Genomic DNA, 25,244 nt, shown 5'->3' on the forward strand with positions numbered 1-25,244 from the left:
CAATGGATTAATGCAAGCAGATTCCCCCCCCTATACTACAAGATCCCTGTGCATGTAATGAGGCGATCTCCGTGATTACGGTGGTCACAGAGAATATTCCATGATTTTTCAAAGGTACAGTAAATCACTGGCAGTAGTCTCACACTATTACACTATCACTCTGGTAGTTAACCAGAATCGTTAAAAACGGAGAAAGGATCCCAACCCTATACCGTTATTTCAGTTATGGGTATTTGTGCTAATGACGCAGATGGACATGATATCCAAAGCGCTCCTCCTCTCCTCGGCTCATAGAATGCTGTCTGTGGACACGTGGCCTGTAAAGGAAGAACTCCAGAGGCTCCGTTACCTCTGAGCATCCACGGTGCATAACGACACGCCCCACAGATCAGGGCTGAACTTAGCCAGCTGAGGAATGTAATCTGCTACCTATACAGAAAGACAAGAGATTCACAGCACACATGGCCTTTATGAGTGGCACTACTTGGATACTCAAGGAACATACTGTAAATGTGACCGAATGCGACGCTTATAGTGCCACGTGTAGGCCATCGAATAGCGAATATGGCTGATCTACAAGCTCACATAGTGTCAAGACTCGTTGCACACATTGTGAGCTTGTAGATAAGCCATTTTAGCTATTTTTTTAAAATGTTGACATTTTCTGAAGATTCTATGAAAGATTTTGCCTATAACAGTGTTAATTTTGTTGACTAAGACTGAAAGACTAAGATTTTACAAGGCTTATTGCCACGTGTAGGCCAACGAATAGCGAATGTAGCTGATCTACAAGCTCACATAGTGTCAAGACTCACGATGCAACACGTTGGGAGCTTGTAGATCGGCCATTTTAGCTATTTTATTGAAAATGTTGACATTTTCTGAAGATTCTTGTCTATCCATCTTGTCTAAGATGTTGTCTATAATAACATGCCACACAAAAACACAGGAGAGTCCTCGAGGGCTCCAACAAAGGCAAAGATCCAAAGCATAACAGAACACTGTACATTGAACAAAGGATTATAATGTCTTCAAAAACCCATCCCTTTACAGCCTGAGGAAGAGCTGTTTTTTTTTTTACCACTTTTTCTCCCCCAATTTAGTCGTTATGCCAATTGATTTCTCCCCACACCATTTCTGTGTTGTCACTGCTGTTTTATCCTACTGACTCACCTGCTAGTGAGGAGCCCCCACCGGGAGGACGCGTAGAGCCTTCGTCCTACTCCTCCCGCCCAACACTCCCCGCTGACAGGTGCTGCCACCCAGCCTGTAGGATTACATGCAGTGACAATTGTACCCTCCCTGTCAGGCTTCCCTCCTCCGAACACGGGCCACTTGTGTTCGTGTAGACGCTCGACGAAGCCAGATGCACCACGGTGGATTCTAACCCACAACCTTTTGACTCGAAACGTGCTGCCTGGGTAGTCTGCATGTTTTTAAGACCTTTTTTTGTTCATATTGTGTTAGTGTTGATTTTGACAGCAAATTTTGATTCAGTTATTTTGAATCAAATTACATTTAGTTTTAGTCATATTTTAGTCACCTGAAATGTTATACTGTCTAGTTTTAGTCGACTAAATATCATAAGATTATAGTTGACTAAATCTACAGTTGAATTAGTCGACTAAAATGCCTGATTTTATACTTGGTTGCATGCTGAAAATAGCCAATCTACAAGCTCACACAACACCCGAGCGCAACCAAACATAAAATGACTTGTCTTAGTTCTACTGGATCTCTGCTTCACTAGTCCCTCACATTATAGTCTAGTTTATATTTGTTGACGAAATTGTCAATATATTTAGTCTTAATTTTTGTCATTATAGCTTAGTTTTTATTTAGTTTTCGTCAGCGAAAAAAGGTAGTAGACAAAACCTTTTCGTCATATCTTTAGTCGACGAAATCAACACTGTATTGTATGCCTATAGATAAGCACTAAGTGATATGTGTAAAATCCTTTTTGCATTGTACAGTGGTCTCCCTCCTTGTCTGTCTGTTTTGCTTTGGATGTTTGCCTATAATAATAACATGCCCAGAATCGCGCCACCAGGCATGCAGTGGTGGTGACCACTCACGTGCCCTGAGTCCTGCAGCTTTGCACTGGCGTGCATCTTGTTGATTCCCTTCCTGAACTCCTGGAACTCTGGGATGATGAACTTCTTTTTGAAGGCCTTGGTCAGCAGCATGATGTTGTTACCCACACACCTAGGAGGAGACACAATTTAACCTTTTTAGGCGACAATTACTATACTGTGAGTGATGTGTGTACAGACCATAGACAGTAAAGCTTGAACAAAAAAAGCTTTCACCCACTCCACAACCTGTAAACCTGTGATGTGACATTTCTACAGGACTTATTTATGCAACTGCGAAGGTAAAACAAAAGTGTGGGGTAGGCGAGACATCTGCTTTAATTTCTTCACATATTTTAGTGCTTTAGCTGGAAGCGTTTGAACATTGTGTGAGCCTAGATAGATAAGACCGTACTGTCTTGTTATCTCGTTCAGCCTTTGTCTCACATGCTCAGACAATCTCAATATTATTAAAACAAGATATCCCGGCACACTGGGTATTTATTGTTCAGAGTACAGCCTGGTCCTATACTGTATGACCAGTGGTGTAAAGTAAGTACATGTACCCAAGTACTATACTTAAAGGTAGGGTAAGTGATATTTTTTGGTTAAAACAAAAAGTATTTTGTTAAAAGGTTAAAGCACTATATTCTGATAGTAATCATTGCTATATAGTGTTTGTTCAGTAACAGGAGTCTCCCCGTCTCTCCAGCTCTTTAATAAACAGAAAATACATTTTCCGGTAGGTGTCAAAATCTCAATCAGGAGAAAGTACCCATTTTTAAGCTTCATTTTTATAGTGTTCCAGTTCCAATTTTGCCTGCTCATTTCTTAGTGTCATCACTTCAAATTTCACTTGTTTAATCAATATCCTGATTGAATTCTCTATCCTGATTGGATAAAATTGGAAATGAAACGAAAATGCATTTTCTGTTTTATAAAGAGCTGGAGAGACAAGGAGACTCCTTTTACTGAACACTCTATAGCAATGAGTAGTATCAGAATATAGAGCTATTTAACACTTATTTTAACCAAAGAAAATCACTTACCCTACCTTTAAGTACAATGTTGAGGTTTGTTTTTACTTTACTGGAGTATTTCCAATTTTCAATACTTTTACTTCAACTCCACTACATCTCAGAGACAAATATTGTACTTTTTACTCCACTACAATTATTTGAAAACTTTACTTACTAGTTACTTTGAAGATTTTTAATATTATTACAAATCCTGCATTAACCACTTCAGCCCTACTTTGGCTGATCTACAAGCTCACAACACGTCGCTTTCCAAAATTCCGACACGTTGTGAGCTTGTAGATCTAATTTTCAAACGATATTATACATGACAAACTTGTGAAATGGAACATTCTGCGTAATGAGTAGCCTACTTTTACTTTTGGTACTTTAAGTATATTTTGATGCCAATATTTTGTACTCTTACTCAAGTACATTTGGAACACAGGACTTTTACTTGTACGTTGAGGTGATACTTTTACTGAGTAAAAAAGGTCAGTACTTCTTCCACCACTATGTATAACAGACTGCCCTCTTATCTGTGTGAAGTGTGTATAACTAACTCCAGTATTTAACCTCTGAAAAGTCGTGTCAGATCCTGTGTCTAGGTGAGACGTGACCTTTGACACGATCCAAATGTCTCAATAGAAGAGCAGGGAGACAAAACCCCAATTGTATGTATTAACATACTCTACCATTCAGATTGGACAAAATGACATTGTATTCATTAAAAAAAGTTACATGCGGTCCAGTCGCGGGTTCGAGTCCCGATCCCGACGGCCTTTGCTGCATGTCACTCCCCATTTGCTGTCAGCCTACTGTCCTATCAATAAAGGCATAAAACCCCCCCAAAAAATCAAAAAAAGAAACAAGTTACATAGTGTCACTTAAATACTTTTCATTCGTTCAATCTATTACATTTTTTAAAACCCAGTGACTGACTTAACTTCTTTCGCTTTCACAATTTTTCAGAAACAGTCCAAATAGCCAATCTAGAAGCCTACAATGCGTCACGAAGCGACGCATTTTGAGCTTGTACTTATATTGTTCTTTTACTCCATTACAATTATTTGAAAACTTGAGTTACTAGTTACTTTGTAGATTTTGATTATTATTACAAAACATACATTAACCACTTCAGCCCTATTTCGGCCATTTGAAAATAGCCGATCTACAAAGCTCACAATTGTGAGCTTGTAGATCTGTAATCAAAAGATTTTTATACAATTTATACATCTGAAAATGTGTGAAATGGGACATCTGCATAATGAGTACATTTACTTTTGGACTTTAAGTACATTTTGATACCATTACTTTTGGACTTTTACTCAAGTACACTTTGAATTCCTGACTTTTACTTGTAACAGAGTATTGATACTTTTACTTAAGTTAAAAAATGTGAGTACTTTATCCACCACTGGTTATCCTACAGCAGCATGCAGTGTATGAGTCATGTCATCCTGTTGTTATTTATAAAGGTTCTATTTGGAACATGGTCTCAATAGAAAGGAATGAACATTCAGTCCCAACTGGCCATAGCTCACAACTACTCACTAATCCAAGGTGATGCAAGTGTGAGTTCTGGGAATAGTGGAGAGAGAGGTTGTATTCAGGGGTGGGCTGCCGATGGAGCCTAGCGGAGCGCAGCTCCACTAGCTTTGAAGGTACGCACGCACACACGCCCGCACGTGCACCATTCACAGTTTTCGCACCTCCTGCCGATCGACGCTGAGTGTCACAGCTTGAATACCTGGTTGGATGCATATCAATGGTCCATTGTGTGAGCTGCTAAGTAGCCTGTAGGTGTCAGATGTAAGAGTAAATCAAAGGTGATCAAAAGAGTAAATCAGAGAAACAGAATTTTGGGCAGAATTTTCTCTTTTGTCAACAAAAGTGTTCTCAGGACTCTTTCAGGAACCGCTTTTTGACTATGCTTGCACCTCCTGTACTCCAACATCTCACTAAAGACTAAAGACAAAGTGCCCCTACACACTGCCCGACATTTGAAATGGTCGGCGAGTAAACAGATCGTTAAGCAATTCACATTGCACAAGTTTCTCTCTTGAAATCGGGCTATATATATCGTTGTGGTTCTCGCACGATTGATTGGTCGCCGACAGGGGTTCACTCATTGCAAGATATTTCACCATGATGTGATCCCAAACCAATACATACATTTGTTTTTATTACAAACGTCTCACGAAAACGTGAAAGGCCCGTGATATATGCGCGAGACCGAGACAGGACGCTAATGATTGACATTTAATAATTCTCTATTTCTCTGCATGTCTCTCTCTCTCTCTCTGAAACAAACGTTTCAAAAAGTTAACCACGGTGCAATTCAGATCAGAAGCAGTGTTGCCATGTCCTCTTATTATAAGCGAGTTGCTTGTAAAAAATATTGGTGGTTGCGTTTTTTCTTATTTCTAAAGTGTAGTTGCTTATTTGGCCTTGTTTCCTAATGTTGTTTTTTTTCTTTGAAAATAGCTTTTTCAAAGAAAACAGCCCCATCCTCGAGCAGGCTCGCTCACTCTCTCAATCTGTTTTATAATGTTTAACTTAATACAGGACTGTCTGGACGGTAATGTTGCGGTTCTATGCGGGAGGACTAGCCCCGGTGCTCTCATTGCCTGTAGCGTGGCTCTAGATCGGGTCCGACAGCCCCAAATATCCAACCTGTTTGAAATCTTAAACTTGTCGGGAACCCCTCGCCGACCGCATTTTATCGGGGTGGATCTTCTCGGAGTAGGCTACCTTACACACTGCGCGAGCAGCACCTTGCCGAGGAACGCCCGATCTTGATTGAGATCGGTGGTTTTGTCGGCGAGCACCAAAAAATATCCCCGACAGTGAAATCGGGTCAAATATCGTACAGTGTGCATGGGTCTTAAGCTTCAAACCTCCCAAAACAAACTGATTCGACTACTTCTCGGCCTGGGGCCCATGACCCACCTTTTTCCCACACATGTTGCTAGGCTAGGATGGCTCAGGGTAGAAGACAGGGTTAAACAACAAAAAATGGGATTGTCTTTCAAAATAGTCAATGCGACTTTGCCCTCAATGCCCTCGATACCCGCATATCTGACTAAATACCTCCAAAACGTTAGCGGCACCCACAGCCACAATACTAGAGGGAGCGTAAACAACGATCTGGTACCACCCACCCATAAAACAAACATGGGTAAATTCTCCTTCTACAGCACTGCCACCCAGGTGTGGAATGCCCTGACCCCATCCCTCAAAAAAATTTGATAACTGGCTTCCTTTAAAACAGCCCTGAAAATTCGCCTTTCAGGAGGCCAAAGGGGGAGGTATCAATTCTCCCTTAGACAGGCGACCACTCCCCCCCCCCCCTTTCTTCACCCCCATTCCCTCACCCTCACCCCCCTTTTTTCCTACTCTGTACATATAGTGTTTTATATTGTGATGATATTGAATGTTTGGTGCTGTTTTATATGTTGATGAATTGAATACCTAGGACCCCAATGGAAACAAGACAGCAAGGACTTTTTTGGTGTTATCCTTTTAGACAAAGTGTTTGACTGTACTCGCGCTGTGTTTACATTTCTGTCTACAAAAATATTCAATCAATCAATCAATGTTCTGTCTGAAGCAGTCAAAAGAGTTGGATAACAGTGGCTGATGGATTCATGAGCTAATTAAATTATAGAGGTGACGTCTGCAACACTAAAGTTTCCCCATTATGCAAGTAAATAGAATAACAATTATTGATATACAGTATATTGTGGGTTAATACATAGGCCTACATATTAAAGAGTTTATTTCAATCAGCAATCACTCACTTGCGCGTGCATGCAACGTAGCGCTCCACTAGCTAAAGAATCCACAGCACAACCCTGGTTGTATTATTCATATTTTCAACAACAGAAAAAAATAAAAGGAGTTTGTTTTCTCTAAGGTACTGTACATAGATATTTATAGAGAGCTCTTGAGCATTCTTTGGGAAGGGAAAACTGTGTCACCTCACCAATTTAAGAAGACAAGCGAGCCACTGCAAGAACATACATACAGTAACCACTTCAGTCCTATATTTTGGCCATTTGAAAATGAGCGTGTACAGTAGATCTGCTATTTACAAGATATTTGTATATATTTGACCATTAACTACTATTAACTATCAAAATGGGACATTCTGCATAATGTGTACTTTCTACTTTTGGTACTTTAAGTACATTTTGATACCAATACCTTAGTTTTTTTCCTCAATTACATTTAGAATTTGGGACTTTTACTTGTAACGGAGTATTTCTACAATGCAGTATTGATACTTTTACTTATGTAAAACAAATGTAGTACTTTCCCCACCACTGGTCTTAGACAGGTACAATTATAGCTTATCTATAGGCCAATATAGGTTCTAATGAAGAGCTGGGAGTCTGACCATGTCGCCTAGTAACTTGTGTCACAGACAGAGAGGTCACAGGAGTAACCCAGTAACCCAGAGTCTATTCATTAACCCATGTTTGACCATTACTAAAATAATGCTGTTTGGCTGGCAGCAGAAAGCTAGGCGATCCACTATAGAGGCTGGTTGATAAGCTGAGTGCTTTAATATAAACCACTCTGTCTGAAGTCCAACCTGAGTGCCACCTGTCCCCTGCGCCCCCACGTAGCCCCCCAACCTTCTGTGCTGTGTGCATACATACATTCTGTCTGTGGCAGCTGTCTGCCATAAAACTCCTGTCTCTGTCAATCCACACACACACACACACACACACACACACAGACACACACACACACACACACACGCACACGCACACGCACACACGCACGCGCACGTGCACACGCACACACACACACACACACACACACACACACACACACACACACACACACACACACACACACACACACACACACACAGAGGCCTCTGGCTGAGCGTGCAAAACCAACAACACCCCTTAACCTTGCCTAACCTCCCGGCTCAGTCACACATGCTAAACCTTCAGAACATTTCTGAAGCAGCTCTCACACAATGCTGAAGCCAACACTAGGGGCCAGGCAGGGCACCCTGACACAATGTGGCACCATGAATGAACTGGATTTACAAGAGTGGGGCGTAGAAACATACTTAAATGATACAGTTTGTATTTACTTACGCCCTTATAGTATACTATTATTATTACTACTTTGGAACGATACCAGTTGGGAACAATAGAAATACCAGCACATTTTAATGGCTTACATTTACAGGGGTGTCAAACTCACGTTTTATTGGCAAAATGTGTTCCCCAAAGAGGTCCAATGCGGCCCCCAACATGGTTTTCAGAAAAGTAAAAACATACGACCTATGACTCCCCTCCTTCCTCTTAAAGGGATAGTTCACCCCCAAAATGACTTTTTTTTCCTATCGATTAGTCACCCCATGGACACTTGAATTCATTTGTTTCTGTTTTTTTGTTCCTAACACACAATTTCATAAAGTGATATACTAGTTATGGCAATGACTGAGACAGCAGGTTGGAAAAGGCCAGTGAAAGGCGGTGTAAGTGAACGAGCACAAAGCGTGGGTGGGTGTCGGCAACTGGCCGAGGGCCCCTAATCAAGTCACCTTTCGCCCCAATGCGGCCCTCACTCCGAAATGAGTTTGACACCCCTGGCTTAAAACATGACATCTCGTCTTTCATTTTCCAGGGTATTGAAAAAGTGACTCTGCCAGTGAGAGGCGATAACGTTGATGAAATTCTTAGCAGAAGGGGAGTTTATTGGATTTATATAGTTTACAAACTGCACTCGCCAAAGGATTGAATGATGAGAGTCCATGGCATGTCATGATGTAAGTGTTCAACTAAATTAAGACTCTAGGTGGTGCGTCCAGACACACTTTGTACATTACCCACATTTTTGAATGATTTATGAAAGCTGCAAAGCCAAAGTTTACAGTTCCTAGCTGTGTTCTGTTCTGCACTGTTACTTTTCAGGATTCAAATTCAAAAGCATAAAAAGTAGCAGATCTACAAGCTCAAAACGTGGCGCGAAGCGTTTTGATGCTTTTGTGTGACGCTGTAGTATGATCAAGTAGGGCGTTAATTTACGAGAAAACACAAAAAGTTCATATAAGAAGAGGTTTCTGCTCGACCACAACGCTATGTAAATGATGTGTTGTGCTGACATTGTGGTGTGTCTATATGTCATGATGACACAGAATCATCCATGTGTGGTTATAGGGTGATCAGTCACACACAGATCACACACAGGTCACACACAGGTCACACACAATCATTGAGAGACACTCCTACAGGAGAGTGTGATTGTCTCACACCTGTGCACACAGAATGGGAGAAACATCTCTCTATATACTGTAAGATGATGATGCTATAATTTCTGTAAGACAATAGATCAGGGGTTTTCAACTGATTGTGAACGAGGGACCACCACACTGACTAAGAATCAACCTGGGGACCACTGTTGGTGTCTGAATAAATGCGATGCTTCAGAGCGAGAGCAGTGTGTGGGATTATTGACATTATTTGAGATATTTATACATTTAAGAAAAACAAACAAAACAAAACATGGTCTCGGCCATGCCTTTCGGCCTGGCGGAGACAACAAACAAAGTCATTTCTCACTTCCTGAAGAGCTCGTGGTCGATGATGACCGGTCCACTGTCACGTGACGACTGGCGCATCTGTTGGATGGTGTCACGCAGGCGGGGGTCAGTGGGCAACAGACCTGTCTTCTTCAAAGCCTGCGGAGGGTGAGAGTGAGGCCATGTTTACACACACACCGTTAACACACACGCACACACAGATAACACACAAGGTCAGAGATGACAATATCGTACGATGCTAGCTGGGTCAAAAAGGTGCCAAGTATATTTGAGGAAGTGGGACCCTGCTAAGATGGGGGGAAGTGGCAGGTGTTTCCATTTGTGTCTGCTGTTTACTCCAGGGGTCTTCAATGTTTTTCAGGCCAAGGACCCCTTAGCTAAGAGAGAGATGAAGCAGGGACCCCCCCCCCACCCCCACTACATATTGTATACAATTGTGTTGCAGATTAAACTTTTTCATAGATTTCATAGATAGCTTCATAGACGTGTTTGACAGCACTATCATCAGTGTATGTTTGATTCATCTTCTTTATTTATAAGTCGACGGTTTAACCACTTATCCTTCAATATTTAGTAAACTTGACCTTTCATTCTGTCTGCTCTTTTTCCCCTCTACACCGAATCTCTTTGCCGAAAATAGCCGATGTACAAGCTCGCAACGTTATCAGTTGTGAGCTTGTAGATCTGCAATTTTTGGCTAAAGTTCTCCTCAGAATAGGGATGCTAGGGTTCAAGTAGCCGCAAGCAACTCTTAGATTCTATTTTAAATATCTGGAATCTATATCTATGTTGCAACACCAACCCTTGACAGCAAGCAAAGAGTCATACGGGAAAGAATAAACAAGGGAAACGATGTCAAATAGCACAATGAGAAATAGCCATCAGGTTGTGTGGTCAAAATAGAAATACAATGAGGCAGAATATGTCTAATTTAAGAGTCACCACAAGTTCCCGTGGAGGGGCTGTAAACCAGTCTGGAGGGACTGTATGTAAGCCAGCCATGGCTCATGCTGTAAGTTATCAGACAGTTTCTATTTCACGAGAGCCTCCACACTGGCCTGTTGTCTTTGCTCTAAATAAGTGATAAGTGAGTGAGCTCACACTCCATAGTGGTGTTTGCCTTATGTAATATAATGTAATGTATGTCACTGGGCCACCGGACACTGCCCCCCCAGCACAAGAACACTAAACATATTATGTAAGTAAAGTGAGTAGCCTTGGGAAGCAACGGTAACAGAGCCATATGTGGCCCATAGGTCAAGACAGAAGATAGATAGCATCTCCTGTTTCTGTAGCGTGAGACAGCTTGATGTACTGTAGTGTACGCCCCCTGGACATGATGCTGGTATGCAGTGGTGGGAAAAGTACTCAATTTCCGGATTAGTCAATCAATACCGGAATGTAGAAAATACTCTGTTACAAGTAGAAGTCTGGTATTTCCAGAAGTCAGAATTTCCTTTAAAAAAAAGTACAAAAGTATTGGCATCAAAATGTACTTAAAGTACCAAAAGTAAAACTACTCATTGTGCAGAATGTCCCATTTCAAGTTTTCAAATGTATACAAATCGTTTGAAAATAGCAGATCTACAAGCTCACAATGCGTCGCATTGTGAGCTTGTAGATCGGCTATTTTCAAATGGCCGAAATGTATAAAGGACTGAAGTGGTTAATATATGTTTTGTAAAAATAATCAAAATCTACAAAGTAACTAGAAACTAAAGTTTTCAAACAATTGTAGTGGAGTAAAAGTACAATTTTGGATCTGAGATGTAGTGCAGTAGAAGTAAAAGTACTGAAAATTGGAAATACCTCAAAATTGTACTTAAGTACAGTACTTGAGTAAATGTACTTAGTTACTTAACACCACTGCTAGTATGTCAAATGTCTTTGATATGTACTGTACATACATTATCTTTCAACATTATGTAATTTACATATCTTTGTACACCTGACGTTCATTCATCATTATTTTATTATTTATTGTACATATCTTTAATTGTTCTTTTGACCAGTTTCTTTCCTATATTCTCCTTGCGCTCCTTCTCTGTGCCCCAATGCTTTTTTTTTTCTTCTGAAAACTATGAATGATGGAGCACAGGAAAATAATTTCGAACCTGTGTGTGACAAAGACAGACTTTTGTGTCATTCATTGTAGAGTCTAGGTCTTGTGTTTCTATGTATTGCTACCTGGTCTTGTTTTCTTGGTTCTATGTTTGTTTGCTCCAGCTGTATCTAATTTGTAATCACCCCTCATGTGTATATAACAGTCTTGTGCCCTGGTCAGTCCTTGTTGAGTCATTGGACCCAATTCACTAAGTTGGTCGTAAATATCAGTGTAAATAACGTGTAAATAAAGTGACTAAAGGAGGGTGTATTTTCTCTAAGCAAAAAACGACACAAAGGGGTGTGTAAATCCCTGATATGTGCAGATCCCCGTTGTTCCTCATTTTTGCCTGAAGGTCAGAGCTCGTGTTCATATGGAAGATTCTTTGCATTGCTCCACGCCCCCATTTAAGACCATAAAGCTGTTTACACTCAAAATATGGGTGTAAACAGCTTAGTGAATCGGGATTGTCTTGTGTCACCTACTATAGTCTGGAGATGTTCTTGTTCACCTGTCTTCTTTATTAAAACACCCATTAATGGGTTTTGAACACCACCTTGCCTGGCTGTCCTGCGTTTGGGTTCTCACCTCACCAACACATGACATTCTGACATGATGCAGTACCAGTACATCCCCTGGACATGATGTACAAACTTACACCCCGTGCCCCATGGACATGACGCTGGTATCATGTCCCAGTGACTTATCCCCCAGCCCAACACCCTTGATGCTGAGTGCCAAGCAGGGAGGCATTGGGTGTCATTTTTATAGTCTTTGGTATGACTCAAGACTTTGCCAGGGATTGAATCCTGACCTCATGGTCACAGATTCTAAGCACCACTGAGCTGTTGTTGTCAAACCAGCTCCTCCTGCCTCAATGAAACCCTGGCAGGGTTTATACTGATTCTATTATAGAGACAGAGACACACACATGTATTTGTATGCTCTAGCACAGTGGTTCTCAACCTTTTCAGGCCGCGACCCCCCAACATATTTGAACTGGAGACCGCCCCCCCCCTACCCTGACAAGCACTTGGAATGTAGGAGTTGAGGCATTACATTTAGTTTGACTCGGTTCCACAGATAAATATTGCCTCTCTTTTATATCATTTGACAAATTGACCGTTTTTATAGTATAGTTTGTTGATTACTTTTGATGCAGTAATGGTCTTCTTTCTTTTCTTTTTTTCTCCTTCTTTTTTTAAGGTATCAAAAAGGTCTTAAAGGTCCTTAAATTGTCACTTCACACCCCCCAATTAAGAAAAGTAATAATAATCATGTAGGAACCCCCTGGGGTACCCGACCCACAGGTTGAGAAGCACTGCTGAGGCTCAGGGTAGGATTTGCTGGGGGGATGGGGGCGGGTTCCATAGCTCTGCTTTTTATAACCCCCTCTCATCATAATTTTTTATGGCTGGTTGTGACAGTGATTCTAGGATCACCAGGATTCTACTTTCTAGCAAAAGTAGCAGATCTACAAGCTAGAAACTTGAAACGAAGCTTGTAGATCTGTTACTTTTGATGCTTTAGAATTGGAATCCTGAAATGTAACAGTTTTTGACATAATGAGGTTTCCACCCCGAAAGAGATGATAATATTTCTTTATAGCTGATCTGCAAGCTTACCACGCATTGTGTGAAAGTATACAATTATATGGCCTGTTTTGGCCATAATAAAACAAATATTTTGATTATTGGTATTGTCAGTCATTTTACTTTGTATATTTAAGTTGTATCTGCTGTGTGAATTGTTTGTTAACAAAGCCTAAAAGCTCAACAGAAACATATTTTATTTGTTTCAATGCAAAGTACATTTAAACCGTTAATCACAATGATTTGAATGACAATCGTCAGTTTTATGATCGTGACCGCCCTAGCGTTAGGGGGGATTAGCTCCTATATCAATGGTTCCCTAACTGGGGGTCAAATGATTTTGGGGGGTCCCCAGATGATTAGCTTAATGTGCATTGTTTTCTCACTCAGTTAACAGTTAACAAACAACGTACAGAATAAGTGTATACAGGGTTTTGCACACTTCTTAAGTGACAATTTAGAGACTTAAAAAGATTGGCCAAATTGTCAAATATTACCTAAAATAGCCGATCTACAAGCTCACAACACCTCGCATTGCGAGGTGTTGTGAGTTTGTAGTTCAGCTATTTTCACTATTAATCTGTGGAACCGAGTCAAACAATATGTAATGCCTCAACTCCTACAATTCCAAGTGCTTGTCAGGGTGGGGGGTCCCCAGTTCAAATATGATTATTTTAGGGGGCCTGAAAGGTTTGGGAAGTCACTGGATAACTATTAATACTAATAGGTCACCCCCTGCCCCATTAAGGAGAGTTAGAAATTTAAAGTGTCTCAAAACAAAAGTGCACTGATATTATTAAGTTACAAAACTCATCTCATCTATCTTTGGTCAGAATGACCTTTCCTAATGAGCATCAGCTGACGTGGACTATGTCAACAGCAGGCAACACTATTTATTTTCTTGCATGAAGGCCTGTGCCTTATTCACGTTGGCTTGATCGCAGCGAAACTGTGCACACACACTCCCTGGGTGCCAGAGCAGAACCTCTGCCCCCCAAAAATTTACTCCTACAGGTTTTGTCCAAACATCACGCAAATCGGTGCACAGTATCTATATTGTCCTTAAACGAAATAGGGTCTTTCAGATTTTTCATATTCCATCCTGATTGGCTAAGATTGGTTAACACATTCCCACTAGGCCGAGGAAGAGGCCAAGGAAAAATCTTTGCCCTGCATTTTTCACATCTGCCTTTTATAGCGCCATCAGGAAGCCGACTTATGTAAAACACATGCACACGCAAATCGGTACACATGATCTCTATAGCCATGTGATCAAGACCGATCTGTTTTTAGTTTCCATCCTATATTGACTACAGTTTGCAAGAGTGGCCCGTTTTGAACAAAATGCCACAAATCATGAACGCATGTCCGATTGTGGTGTAACTTTGCACGCACATTCACACTGTTGAGGAACAAATGCCACCATTTTAACATTGCCTTATTATAACGCCACCAGAGGCCGACTTTTGTAAAACCATGTATTGATTTTTTTCTAAAAATGTTGTCCAAACATCACGCAAATTGGTACACATTATCTCTATAGTCAAGTGATGAAGACGGATCCGTCCGATTTTTCATATTCCATCCTGATTGGCGAATTCCGAACATAGCTGGCCCACAATAACCTACCTGACCTGGTGGAGACCTGTGCTCCGAGCACTTTTTCTATAGTTTTGACCTGCATCTTTCCTGTGTTTTGTTGTCCATGCTATCTCTCTCTCTCTCTCTCAGAATGCTGCAGATGTTCTATCATGTAAGGGCTATCTTTCTTTGCGATTGCCTGCTGGTGGGGTCACATTAATGCCGGGGACCCAAGATATCCTGGACTAGATTATTATCTTCTCCTATCTTATCTATCTCCTCTCCTATTTCCTGAAAACTATCCTAACCTTTCACCCACTTCTTTACACCTGTAAACCTGTGACGTGACGTGCAGGGACTTTGTTTTAAATGATACGTAGCCTGCGAGGTTACTTCAGGCAGTATACGTACACTCGAGAGGTTACATGCATACTATGTGGCTGTATACAGTGTCATGCAAGACCCATACGCAAAAGCTGACCAATTGGGCGGGTTATTTAAGTTCACCTAAATTCTGCGTTCCTTCCGCTTTGTGTGTTCTGGTTTGTTATTTGGCTGTTTGCTCCTACCGCCACCCCAGCACCACAGTGGGCTCTGCTGTTGGTTCTGTTCCCCATGGGGGGTTGTTATTATATATCTATCTCCCTGCTCTTAATGGTTATTGATGGTTGACCAATTGTGCTGAGCAGAGAAAAAAATTTAGCAGAGCCAGAGCAGAACGCCAAGATAGAATATTGGATCCACGCTTGTATTCTCATTCTATAATATTGGTTCAATCTATTTGTGAGTTATCTGACTCACGAATAAACTATATTTATTTGTATTATTATTATTTTTTCATTTGTAGGGGTGCTGACATGGAATGTAGGGGTGCTTGGGGCTGCAGTGGAAAACAAAATAAAGTGAGTAGAGTTTAGCTGAGCTGGTAGCACCATTATTATTAGTGAGGGTCCATTCACTGTAGCAGTTAATGTGCCATCATGCCATCACAGTGTTGACAAGGAAGGCAAATGCCGTTCAATAAGCCCATAATCTCTCTCCGCGTTCCTAACGGCTGTGCTTTGTCCACGATGATAAGTATAATAATGTCCCTCTGATGCCAACAGTAGGAGGCCTTCCACACATCATTACCAGCATACATCATCCTCACACATCATTAATATGCACTTTATCTACTCATCAGTGGTTCACAATCTGTTCTGGATCAGAGGTCCCACTTGAGGCCGTTCAGTTGCTGTGTTAAAGGAGTAGTTCACCCAAAAAATTACTTATTTCCTATCAATTACACACCCCATGGAGACTTGAATTCATGGAGATTTTTTTGTTTTTGTCGCATTCCCGAGCCAATAATTTGATGATCGGATGTATTTACGGTAGGAGACACAGAGAGTCTCTTTTGTGTGTCCTACCGGATACATTAGCGTTAGTATCTGGCTGTGAACTGAACTGTCCACAGCCCATCAATGAGACACAGACGAGTAGATTTTTTTTTTTACCATATTATGAGCATTAGTGAAGACCCAATTATATGAAGATAGGTTGAAAATGGGTGACGTCGTCCTTTAAGAGTTTATTCTAATTTAGTTGAAGTTGATGTTGACGTTTTTAACGTAATTTTGTCCTGCTGTGCATCTCTGATGTAAATGACTGTTATGAATGACAATAAAAAGGAACTTGAACTTGAAAGCTAATACATGCTCAGGTTTTCTGCAGAGAGAACCACCATGAGAACCATTCAAATATGATCTTATAGTCACCAGACATTTCTGTCTTTAAAGGGTAATTCCACACCACAACTTATAATGAAGACAATGGTGAATGATGTAGTTATCGTTATACTTTAGAATCTATACATTATACATATACGTTTACTTAAGTAAAAGTAGGCTATCAATACTGCAATGTAGAAATATTCTGTTATAAGTGAAAGTCCAGAATTCAAAAGTTACTTGAGTAAAAGTACAAAAGTATTGATAAAAAAACAATGTAATTAAAGTACTAAAAGTAGAAAGTACTCATTATGCAGAAAGTCCCATTTCACAAGTGTTTTAATGTATAGAATGTATACAAATCTTCTGAAAACAGCAGATCTACAAGCTCACAATGCGTCGCATCGCGACGCATTGTGAGCTTGTAGATCGGCTATTTCCAAGTGGCCGAAATGTATATAGGGCTGAAGTGGGTAATGTAATTGTAGTGGAGTAAAAGTACAATATTTTCCTCTGAAATGTAGTGGAGTAGAAGTAAAAGTACAAAAAAATACCTCAACATTGTACTTAAGTACAGTACTTGAGTAAATGTACTTAGTTACTTTACACCACTGCATATACTACAGTGTAGATATACTGTACTGCTTGGTGGGAAACTGTGAATGACCCTTAACAGAAAAAAAGAAATGTAGACATACCGGTATTACAGCCCTTTAACACAGAAACATCCTCAGACTTACTGTGTGTGTGTGTGTGTGTGTGTGTGTGTGTGTGTGTGTGTGTGTGTGTGTGTGTGTGTGTGTGTGTGTGTGTGTGTGTGTGTGTGTGTGTGTGTGTGTGTGTGTGTGTGTGTGTGTGTGTGTGTGTGTGTGTGTGTGTGTGTGTGTGACACACACATTCTCCTGTTGGCCTAGATATACAGCCTCCCTATGAAAATAGCTGAGTTGCCAGAGTCACAAGATGGCCTTTATTCACTCCTGAGTGGGACTAGTATCTCCTGTGCAGTGATGGAAAAAGTACTCCACTTGTTTTACATCAGTAAAAGTATCAATACTGCAATGTAATAAAAGTCTCTGTAATCAAAATTTACTTGAGTAAAAGTACAAAAGTATGGGCATCACAAAGTACGAAAAGTAAAAGTACTCATTATGCTGAATGTCCTATTTCACAAGTCAGGCTATCATATGTCCAAAATGTATAAAAATCTTTCGAAGATAGCAGATCTACAAGCTCACAACACGTCGCATCGTACAAGTACACAAGTGTACTCAAGTACGTACTGTACTTGAATACACTTTTGAGGATTTTTGAGTACATGTACTTAGTTACATCACTACATCACTGCTCCAGTGGCATCTGAGCCACATGAGGCCCTACAGCGCTGAGACGTTTTTCACATGCAAGAAGTGCTCACTTTTTAGTTCACTGCTAGCCGCAAGCAACTTAGATGCTATCTGCATCTTAGAAGTTGCAACACAACTCCATTGACAGCTCATTCATGAAACAGTCCTATCTGATCGCATTAAACAACGATAAATTCACCAATATGAATGAATGAATTGCACCTACAGTATACGTAAAGCTTGGACTATCCTCTTTGTCTCTGTTAAGACTTTGTTTTGAAAAAAAGCCACCGTTGTCATGATGTCACTGAGGACACTGCTGGAGCACTCATCCAATGTCATTTTGACTATAATGCACCTCATGGTACTCTAGCACCTCAAAGGCACTAAAATCTAAACTACAGACCTCTCAAAACAAGCTAGTCAGACAAGGAGGGAATATGGCTTGTGCACAAGCACAGGGGCCCTGGGACTGCCACCTTTCGATTAGTCAGTCGGAGACCCCTCTGTCCATTTAATCTACTTCCACTGGGCAGATTGTGTAAAATAAAATACACTCTTATTTTGAAAGCCTCCCAGTTGTAGGAGGAAATTCGATCTCTGACAATCAAAGCCATTTGACAAGCAAAACAACGGACTTTGATTAAACGCAAGAATTTGGCAAAACTTCATACTGTATTTACGATAAGAAAGCCATGTGCTTGTGATTTACACAATGTTGACACTTTTGAAGTGTGTTCTCTCTTTCGACCGCAGCTCTGGTGAGTCTAATTATCTCATCTGGTTAACTAACAGTAGCCTAGACTTGTGCGCAGAACAAGTCTCAGAACTGTGGTGATTTTTTTGCACAGGGCCCATTTTCACTTTAATCCTTCCATTACCAGACCTCACACCTATACTCACCCTAACCTAACCCTGCTCATTATGCTAGGGTTGGATGGTCCGGGTAGAGGACAGAGTAGCCTACAGCAACTTGCAATGAGCCTTAGTCTACAAGATACTCAAGGGACCAGTGCCCATGTACCGGTCTAATTACTTAAAAGTGTGAGAAACACCCACGGGCACAACACCAGAGGGAGCTCCACTGATGTGTTTCTATGTATTGAATACATATAGGACCACAGTGGGAAAAAGCCCTTAGGGCTTTTTACCTAACAGTACTGTACCTCTGTACCTCTGTACTTTGCAAACTGTTAATAAAGTATTCAATCAATCATCATGAGAAAACCTTCTGTCAGTAAACTTTGTGCAGTCATGATGATGTTGTATTCAAAGTTTGGAAGCACTGGTTGTAAATCACTCCACGACCGGCATAATATGTGCAATTTAGAAACGGGTGGTATGTGCAGGGCGTTGAGTGACTTTCAACGAGTGTATTATGCTTCCAAACAAAAGCATGAGCGGCACATGCCGACAGAAATTGTCATAGCTTAACAGAGACAAAAAGGATAATCCAAGCTTTACTTAAGGTGCAATGTTGGTGGATTCATCATCGTTTAATGCGATCAGATAGGACTTTTCTGTTTCATGAACGGGGCTGTCAATGGAGTTGTGTTGCAACGTAGCTGCAGACAGTTGCGGAGCTAGTTAACTACATGACACCTTTTTCTGAGACGTGAACACGTGAACATGTGAACTCAAATATACTAGGCTATACAATAAAGTCCTGTAGGCCTAATGTACGATCCTCCCCCATCAGCAGTCGCTGAAAGTTTCGTGAGATCTACATGTCGTCCTGAGGGCAAGGTATTTATGTTAAAAGTATTTGCTGCTTGTCGTGACCAGAACAGCTGCATAGTTTAGAGCTCGTCTGAAGACCTGTGTTTTCTCAAACAGAAACAGCAGTATGTGTGTTAAATATGACAGTATGTAGAAACTGCATGTGTGCGTGTGTGTGTGTGTGTGTGTGTGTGTGTGTGTGTGTGTGTGTGTGTGTGTGTGTGTGTGTGTGTGTGTGTGTGTATTAAATATCCCAGTATGTAGAAACATCAGTGGGTCTTTTAATAGCCCTGCTGTGCTGCAGTGTTCATTTGAGTGCACATGTAAAGGTGTTCATTATGGCACAGCGGGTAGACTGCACACCCCCCTCTGCCCCCTCTGTGCCCCTCAGGACCACATTACAAGCAAGGGTGTGTTCAAGGGTCTTGGCACATAACCTATAGGCTTACCTTGCTAGAGCTCTCTCTCGTTCTGCATTATGTATGTCGTTATTTCTTGCGTCTGTTACTGTATGTGATGCATAGTTTTTTTTATCTTTGTGTTGTGGATTCTTCTGTCAAGCACTTTGTGACTCTGTTCTTACTATACAAATAATGTTTATTATTATTATTTGTGTTCTGCACCAGGCAGGATGATTGTACTGTATAGGGAGCAACAGTTTTCTGAAAAATGTTGTTATATCAGTGGTTCTCAAATTTTTCATGTGAAGGACCTCCAAATGATATGTATTTGGGCCCCGGACCCCCATCTAAAAATATTTTGTTCCAGGGACCAAATTTTCATAATTAACAAAAAATGGCAGATCTATAAGCTCATAGTGCTATGAGCTTGTAGATCTGCTATTTTTTAATAGCCAAAGTATAAAATAATGGTAAGTGGTTACACAGATGCGTTCCTTTAATGGGTTAACTTTGCTTGAGGGTGTCTTCTATGTCTACTTCTATGCCCCGTATCTGTAACTTTTACTGGTGTGATGTCTCTGGCACCTTAATTTCCCCCGCCGTGGGATCGATAAAGGTATCTCTCTTTAAGCTAGCTTGGCGCACTGCCATCTGAGCGGCCGTGGCACACAGTAGCTGAATGAACCTTTAGACTGGGTTCCTTTGGCCTTGGGTGAACGCGCTGAGAGACAGACATCACGTGCCGCCCATTCAGCCCGTTTAACCCTGGCGTCCCTGTTTTGGGCATATCGTTGCTGTCGGGCCGAAACCCCTTATCTCCATATTCTACCTTTTTTGTGTTTTTTTTCGTAAATTCGTTAATTCAACCCTACTTGATCACACTACAGCGTCACACAAAAGCATCAAAAGTAGCAGATCTACAAGCTTGAAAACGTGGCGCTTTTGAATTTGAATCCTGTAAAGGAACCGTTTTGACAACTGACATACAGTCCAACCCGACAGAGACGATATGTTGTTATGGGCGAAAATATTCAAATATGAATCTTCAAAAATAGCAAAGAAAATAGCAGATCTACAAGCAGATATGCAAGCAGAACGCGATGCAATGTGATCTGCTATTTTTGCTATTCAGGACAACTTGACCCATTTTCAGTGGCCTTGTGGCTAGAGTGATCCAGCCCTGAGATTAGGAGCTCTGGGGTTCAATCCAGTCGAGACTATAAAACTGGGACCCAATGCCTCCCTGCTTGGCGCTCAGCAAGCATCAAGGGGCGGATTGGAGATAAGTCATCACCTGATGAAGGTGAAACTGTGGCCGAAACGTTGTGTATTCCCCCTGGAATGTCAGTGTTCTAAATAAATGAAACACTGAGGAGCAAAGGTGTTGTGCGGACTCAATTCTTTTATACTGTCATTTTGTGTCCAGCACCAGCAAGGAACTGGATGTGCGCAACCCACTTGTTTTGAACTGCTTGCCTCGAGTCACCTGGAGCTGACATTGCTGGACCACATGTCACTTATTAATGGTGGTAGGCTATATTAATAGGCCTGTCTTTATGAAATGATACTCTCCATGATGAATGAATGAATGTAATGGATGGATGAATGAATGAATGAATACAATGTTATTGTGTTAGGTAATAATAGATTTAATAGAGTGTTTTGCAACTGGAGCTTTAGACATATATTGTACATATCGTATTGTATTGTATTCATAACTAAGTAATGTTGTAGCCCCATGACAACACCTCGGGAAGAAACCAGACCCCAGCTACGGACAAAAAAGCTTGAGAATGACCCCCCCCTCCTACTGACATGGGAATCCCCCCTTTCCTGGCACCACCAAGACACTCAACAGCCTGAGAAGAGGAATGGAGGCAATCAAAAGCTGCTAAGGCCTGATAGGGATGCAAAGCTGGCCCAACTACCTGTGAATGTGGAGAATACCATACCATGCAGACCGTACCATGCAGCTTAAAAGAGCTCGCAGAGTTCAATAATATTACAAAGGGCTGTGTAAAGAAATGGGAAACTGTCATACAAGACGCTTCGAAGAAAAGAAGAATTGTATTGTATGTATTGTATTACTGATGAATTACTGATGAATTGAGCACAATGGACCAACATGGAAACAAGCCCCCTCGTGTTATCCTTTTAGCATAACTCTTTATTGTACTACCTGTACTGTTAACAATCTTGTTAATGAAGTATTCAATAAATGGGCCGACAACAACAAAAGTAGCTCTGTATGTGCACATGTCATAATTGGACAGATAAAAAATAGTTCACATCATAGGCGCATCTCTGAATTATTATTTGTATTCATAAAAAAAAGTTACATAGTGCTGCTTTAATGTAAAAAAAAAGGCCTCCTAGTGTGAACGCTACCTCATTATGCTAAAAGCTAATGGTTGAACCCTGTTGCATTCACTATATTTAGTGCAGTTACATGAATGACCTAAATGTGTGTAGTGCTGGTTGTGATGTCATAGATTCCTCTAGGTGCCTGTGTTTAAACTGTCACGCCAACCAGGAAGAGGCGTGCGTCATGGAACTGTATGTTTTGTATCCAAGTTTCCTAGGGCGGTGTGGGCATCACTTCCTGTTGATTTGATCCAATGAAATCCAATGAAATCCAATGATATCCAATGAAATCGACAGGAAGTGATGCCTACAACACCCTAGGAAACTTGTGGATATATATCGCTGTTGTCGAGCAGAAACCTTGTATCTCCATATTTCAACTTTTTGATACTTTTTTCATAAATGTATGCCCTGCTTTGTCATACTAACACAGTGTCACACAAAAGAAGCAAAAATATGTGTTGTGAGCTCGGCTATGTTTGCTTTTTATTTATTTTTACTGAAAATTAGAGTGCATGGAAGTGTGTGCGTGGGCTTTATCAATATTTCACCCATGAAAAGTATTAACACAAGCTTAGTTATTGACTAGATAATAACTACACTGGATCCATTGGAAAACAGGTTATTTTTTCCCCCATTTCCTGAAATGGACATACAGTGTACAAGGTTTCCACCCGACAGAGATGATCTTGTCTCCGTCAGGTTGAAACCTCATATGTCCAAAACTGTTACTTTTCAGGATTAAAATTCAAAAATAGCAAAAGTAGCAGATCAATGAAACGCAACATGAAGAGAGCTTGTAGATCTGCTACTTTTGTGTGTAGTATGATGAAGTAGGGCGTTAATTTGCGTAAAAACACAACGTTTAAATATGGAGAATAAGAGGTTTCTGCCTGACAACAACGACTTGGAAAACAGGTTATTTTCCCCCATTCCGGGACCGTGAGTGTGTGTCAACAGTGAGTGTGTGTCAACAGTGAGTGTGTGTCAACAGTGAATGTGTGTCAACACGGTCACCAGGCATGCAGGTGACTCACTGTGATGAACTGGGACAGGGGGATCATCTCCTTCCCCTCTGTGATGGTGTAGAAGAGCAGGTCCTCAAGGCCACATATCAGCCTTTTTCTGCAAAGGCACAACACACATGACAAAAGAATCAAGTCACGCTCTCTCTCTCTCTCTCTCTCTCTCTCTCTCTCTCTCTCTCTCTCTCTCTCTCTCTCTCTCTCTCTCTCTCTCTCTCTCTCTCTCTCTCTCTCTCTCTGTGTGCGTGCCTGTGTGTGTGTGCGAGTGTGTGTGTGTGTGTGTGTGTGTGTGTGTGTGTGAAAGAAAGAAAGAAAAACAGAGCAAGCACTCAGTAATGTCCTTTCATTGATTTATTTGCCTCACTCGGGACTCATGTAATGGACGCGTGTTCCTCGGTGCTCATGGTTAATAAACCGTGGATTGATTTTTTTGCAGGTGGCAGGAAAGAAAAGAGTACATGTATGATGTAGGATGTGCCATAAGACAGCGCTAAAAGTCAGCGCCCAGCTTCACTCAGTAATATGTTAATGCTTAATCCATTAAGACCGGGAACGCATCTGTGTCATTTTAAGATTTCTTTGGCTTCTTTTAGCAGATACACAAGTTCATAGAGCGGCACCAAATGCTGCGCTATGAGCTTGTAGATCTGCTATTTTTTTGCAAATCTTTGAATGTATATGTATACCGTAAATTTCGGACTAAAAGCCGCGACTTTTTTCCCATTTTTCGACCCTGCGGCTTATATAACGGTGCGGCTTATCTATGGATTTTTACAGCTAACGGCCACTAGGGGACCTCCTAAATCTATGGATTTTACACCCGCGGCTTATAGTCCAGTGCGGCTTATATATGTTCCAAACATTCAATTTAGCTGCTGCGGCTTATAGTCAGGTGCGGCTTATAGTGCGAACATTACGGTATGTTTTAAAGCGAACATTTTTAACTGTGATCTGTGCTTCTGGGGGTCCCTGGAACAACTTTTGAGATGGGGGTCCGCGGCCAAATACATATCATTTTGGGGGTCCTTGACATGGAAAAGTGGGAGCACCACTGATATAGAAACATACCGTTAGGATTTAGAAAACAGAAGCAAAGATTTCAGTTACAGTAACAAATGTTCGCATATATATTATTATAATATTCAAAGATATGCACACATTTTCAAGATTTTTCAAAAATAGCCAAAGAAATCTTAAAATGACACAGATGCGTTACCGGATTGAATGGGTTATTGCTTAAAGCTGCTAGCGAGATACTTGCTCTGTCTACTAACATCGGCATTTGCCACATTCAGAGGAGGCGATGGTGATGCTACTTCCCAGAAACCATGGTATAAAACAGTATTCAAAGAGATTTTATACAGTACCGTATGGACATGATAAAACACAGTATCTAGGAGTACTGTATATAGACTACCATAGTATAGACACAGTATAGATAAGGTATAGGCAGCATATTGAAGTTGGGACAAAACTAAGGTTTGGGAGGCACAGAACCATGCCTGCAAGATTTACTCCATCCACACCAATCACCCTATCCAAACAACCTACTGTAGAAGTGCTTTTAGCATCCCTCTCATACCACCCCCATGTGTCTCCCCCTTTCCCCTCTGCTCTCCCTTCCCCTCTCTCCCCCCTCTCTCTCTCTCTTTCTTTACCCATTCATGCTGGGGGGGCGTCTCCATCCACCTTGCCAGTGATGATGCAACAACCTTCACTCCAGTGACCCCATTCTCCTAAAACTGTC

At 41.1% G+C, this 25,244-nt stretch overlaps 1 protein-coding gene and 1 long non-coding RNA gene across 2 annotated transcripts in view; both read right to left on the reverse strand.

Moving 5' to 3' along the window:
* The window catches only part of LOC308096711, a 776,952-nt gene that overhangs the window by 29,795 nt on the left and 721,913 nt on the right, over positions 1-25,244 (reverse strand). The window lies entirely within an intron of this gene.
* Positions 1-25,244, reverse strand: part of LOC308097579 (glutaminase kidney isoform, mitochondrial-like) — a 57,168-nt gene that overhangs the window by 29,032 nt on the left and 2,892 nt on the right. The window contains exons 2-5 of the mRNA XM_080445436.1: positions 23,510-23,597; positions 9,679-9,797; positions 2,076-2,205; positions 350-429 (exon numbers count right to left, since the gene is read on the reverse strand). Of these exons, the coding sequence (XP_080301562.1) occupies positions 350-429; positions 2,076-2,205; positions 9,679-9,797; positions 23,510-23,597 (417 nt within the window). The remainder of the gene's footprint in view (positions 1-349; positions 430-2,075; positions 2,206-9,678; positions 9,798-23,509; positions 23,598-25,244) is intronic.

This window comes from Gymnoscopelus braueri, assembly GCF_963280865.1.
Source record: "Gymnoscopelus braueri genome assembly, chromosome: 12".
Lineage (NCBI taxonomy): Eukaryota > Metazoa > Chordata > Actinopteri > Myctophiformes > Myctophidae > Gymnoscopelus > Gymnoscopelus braueri.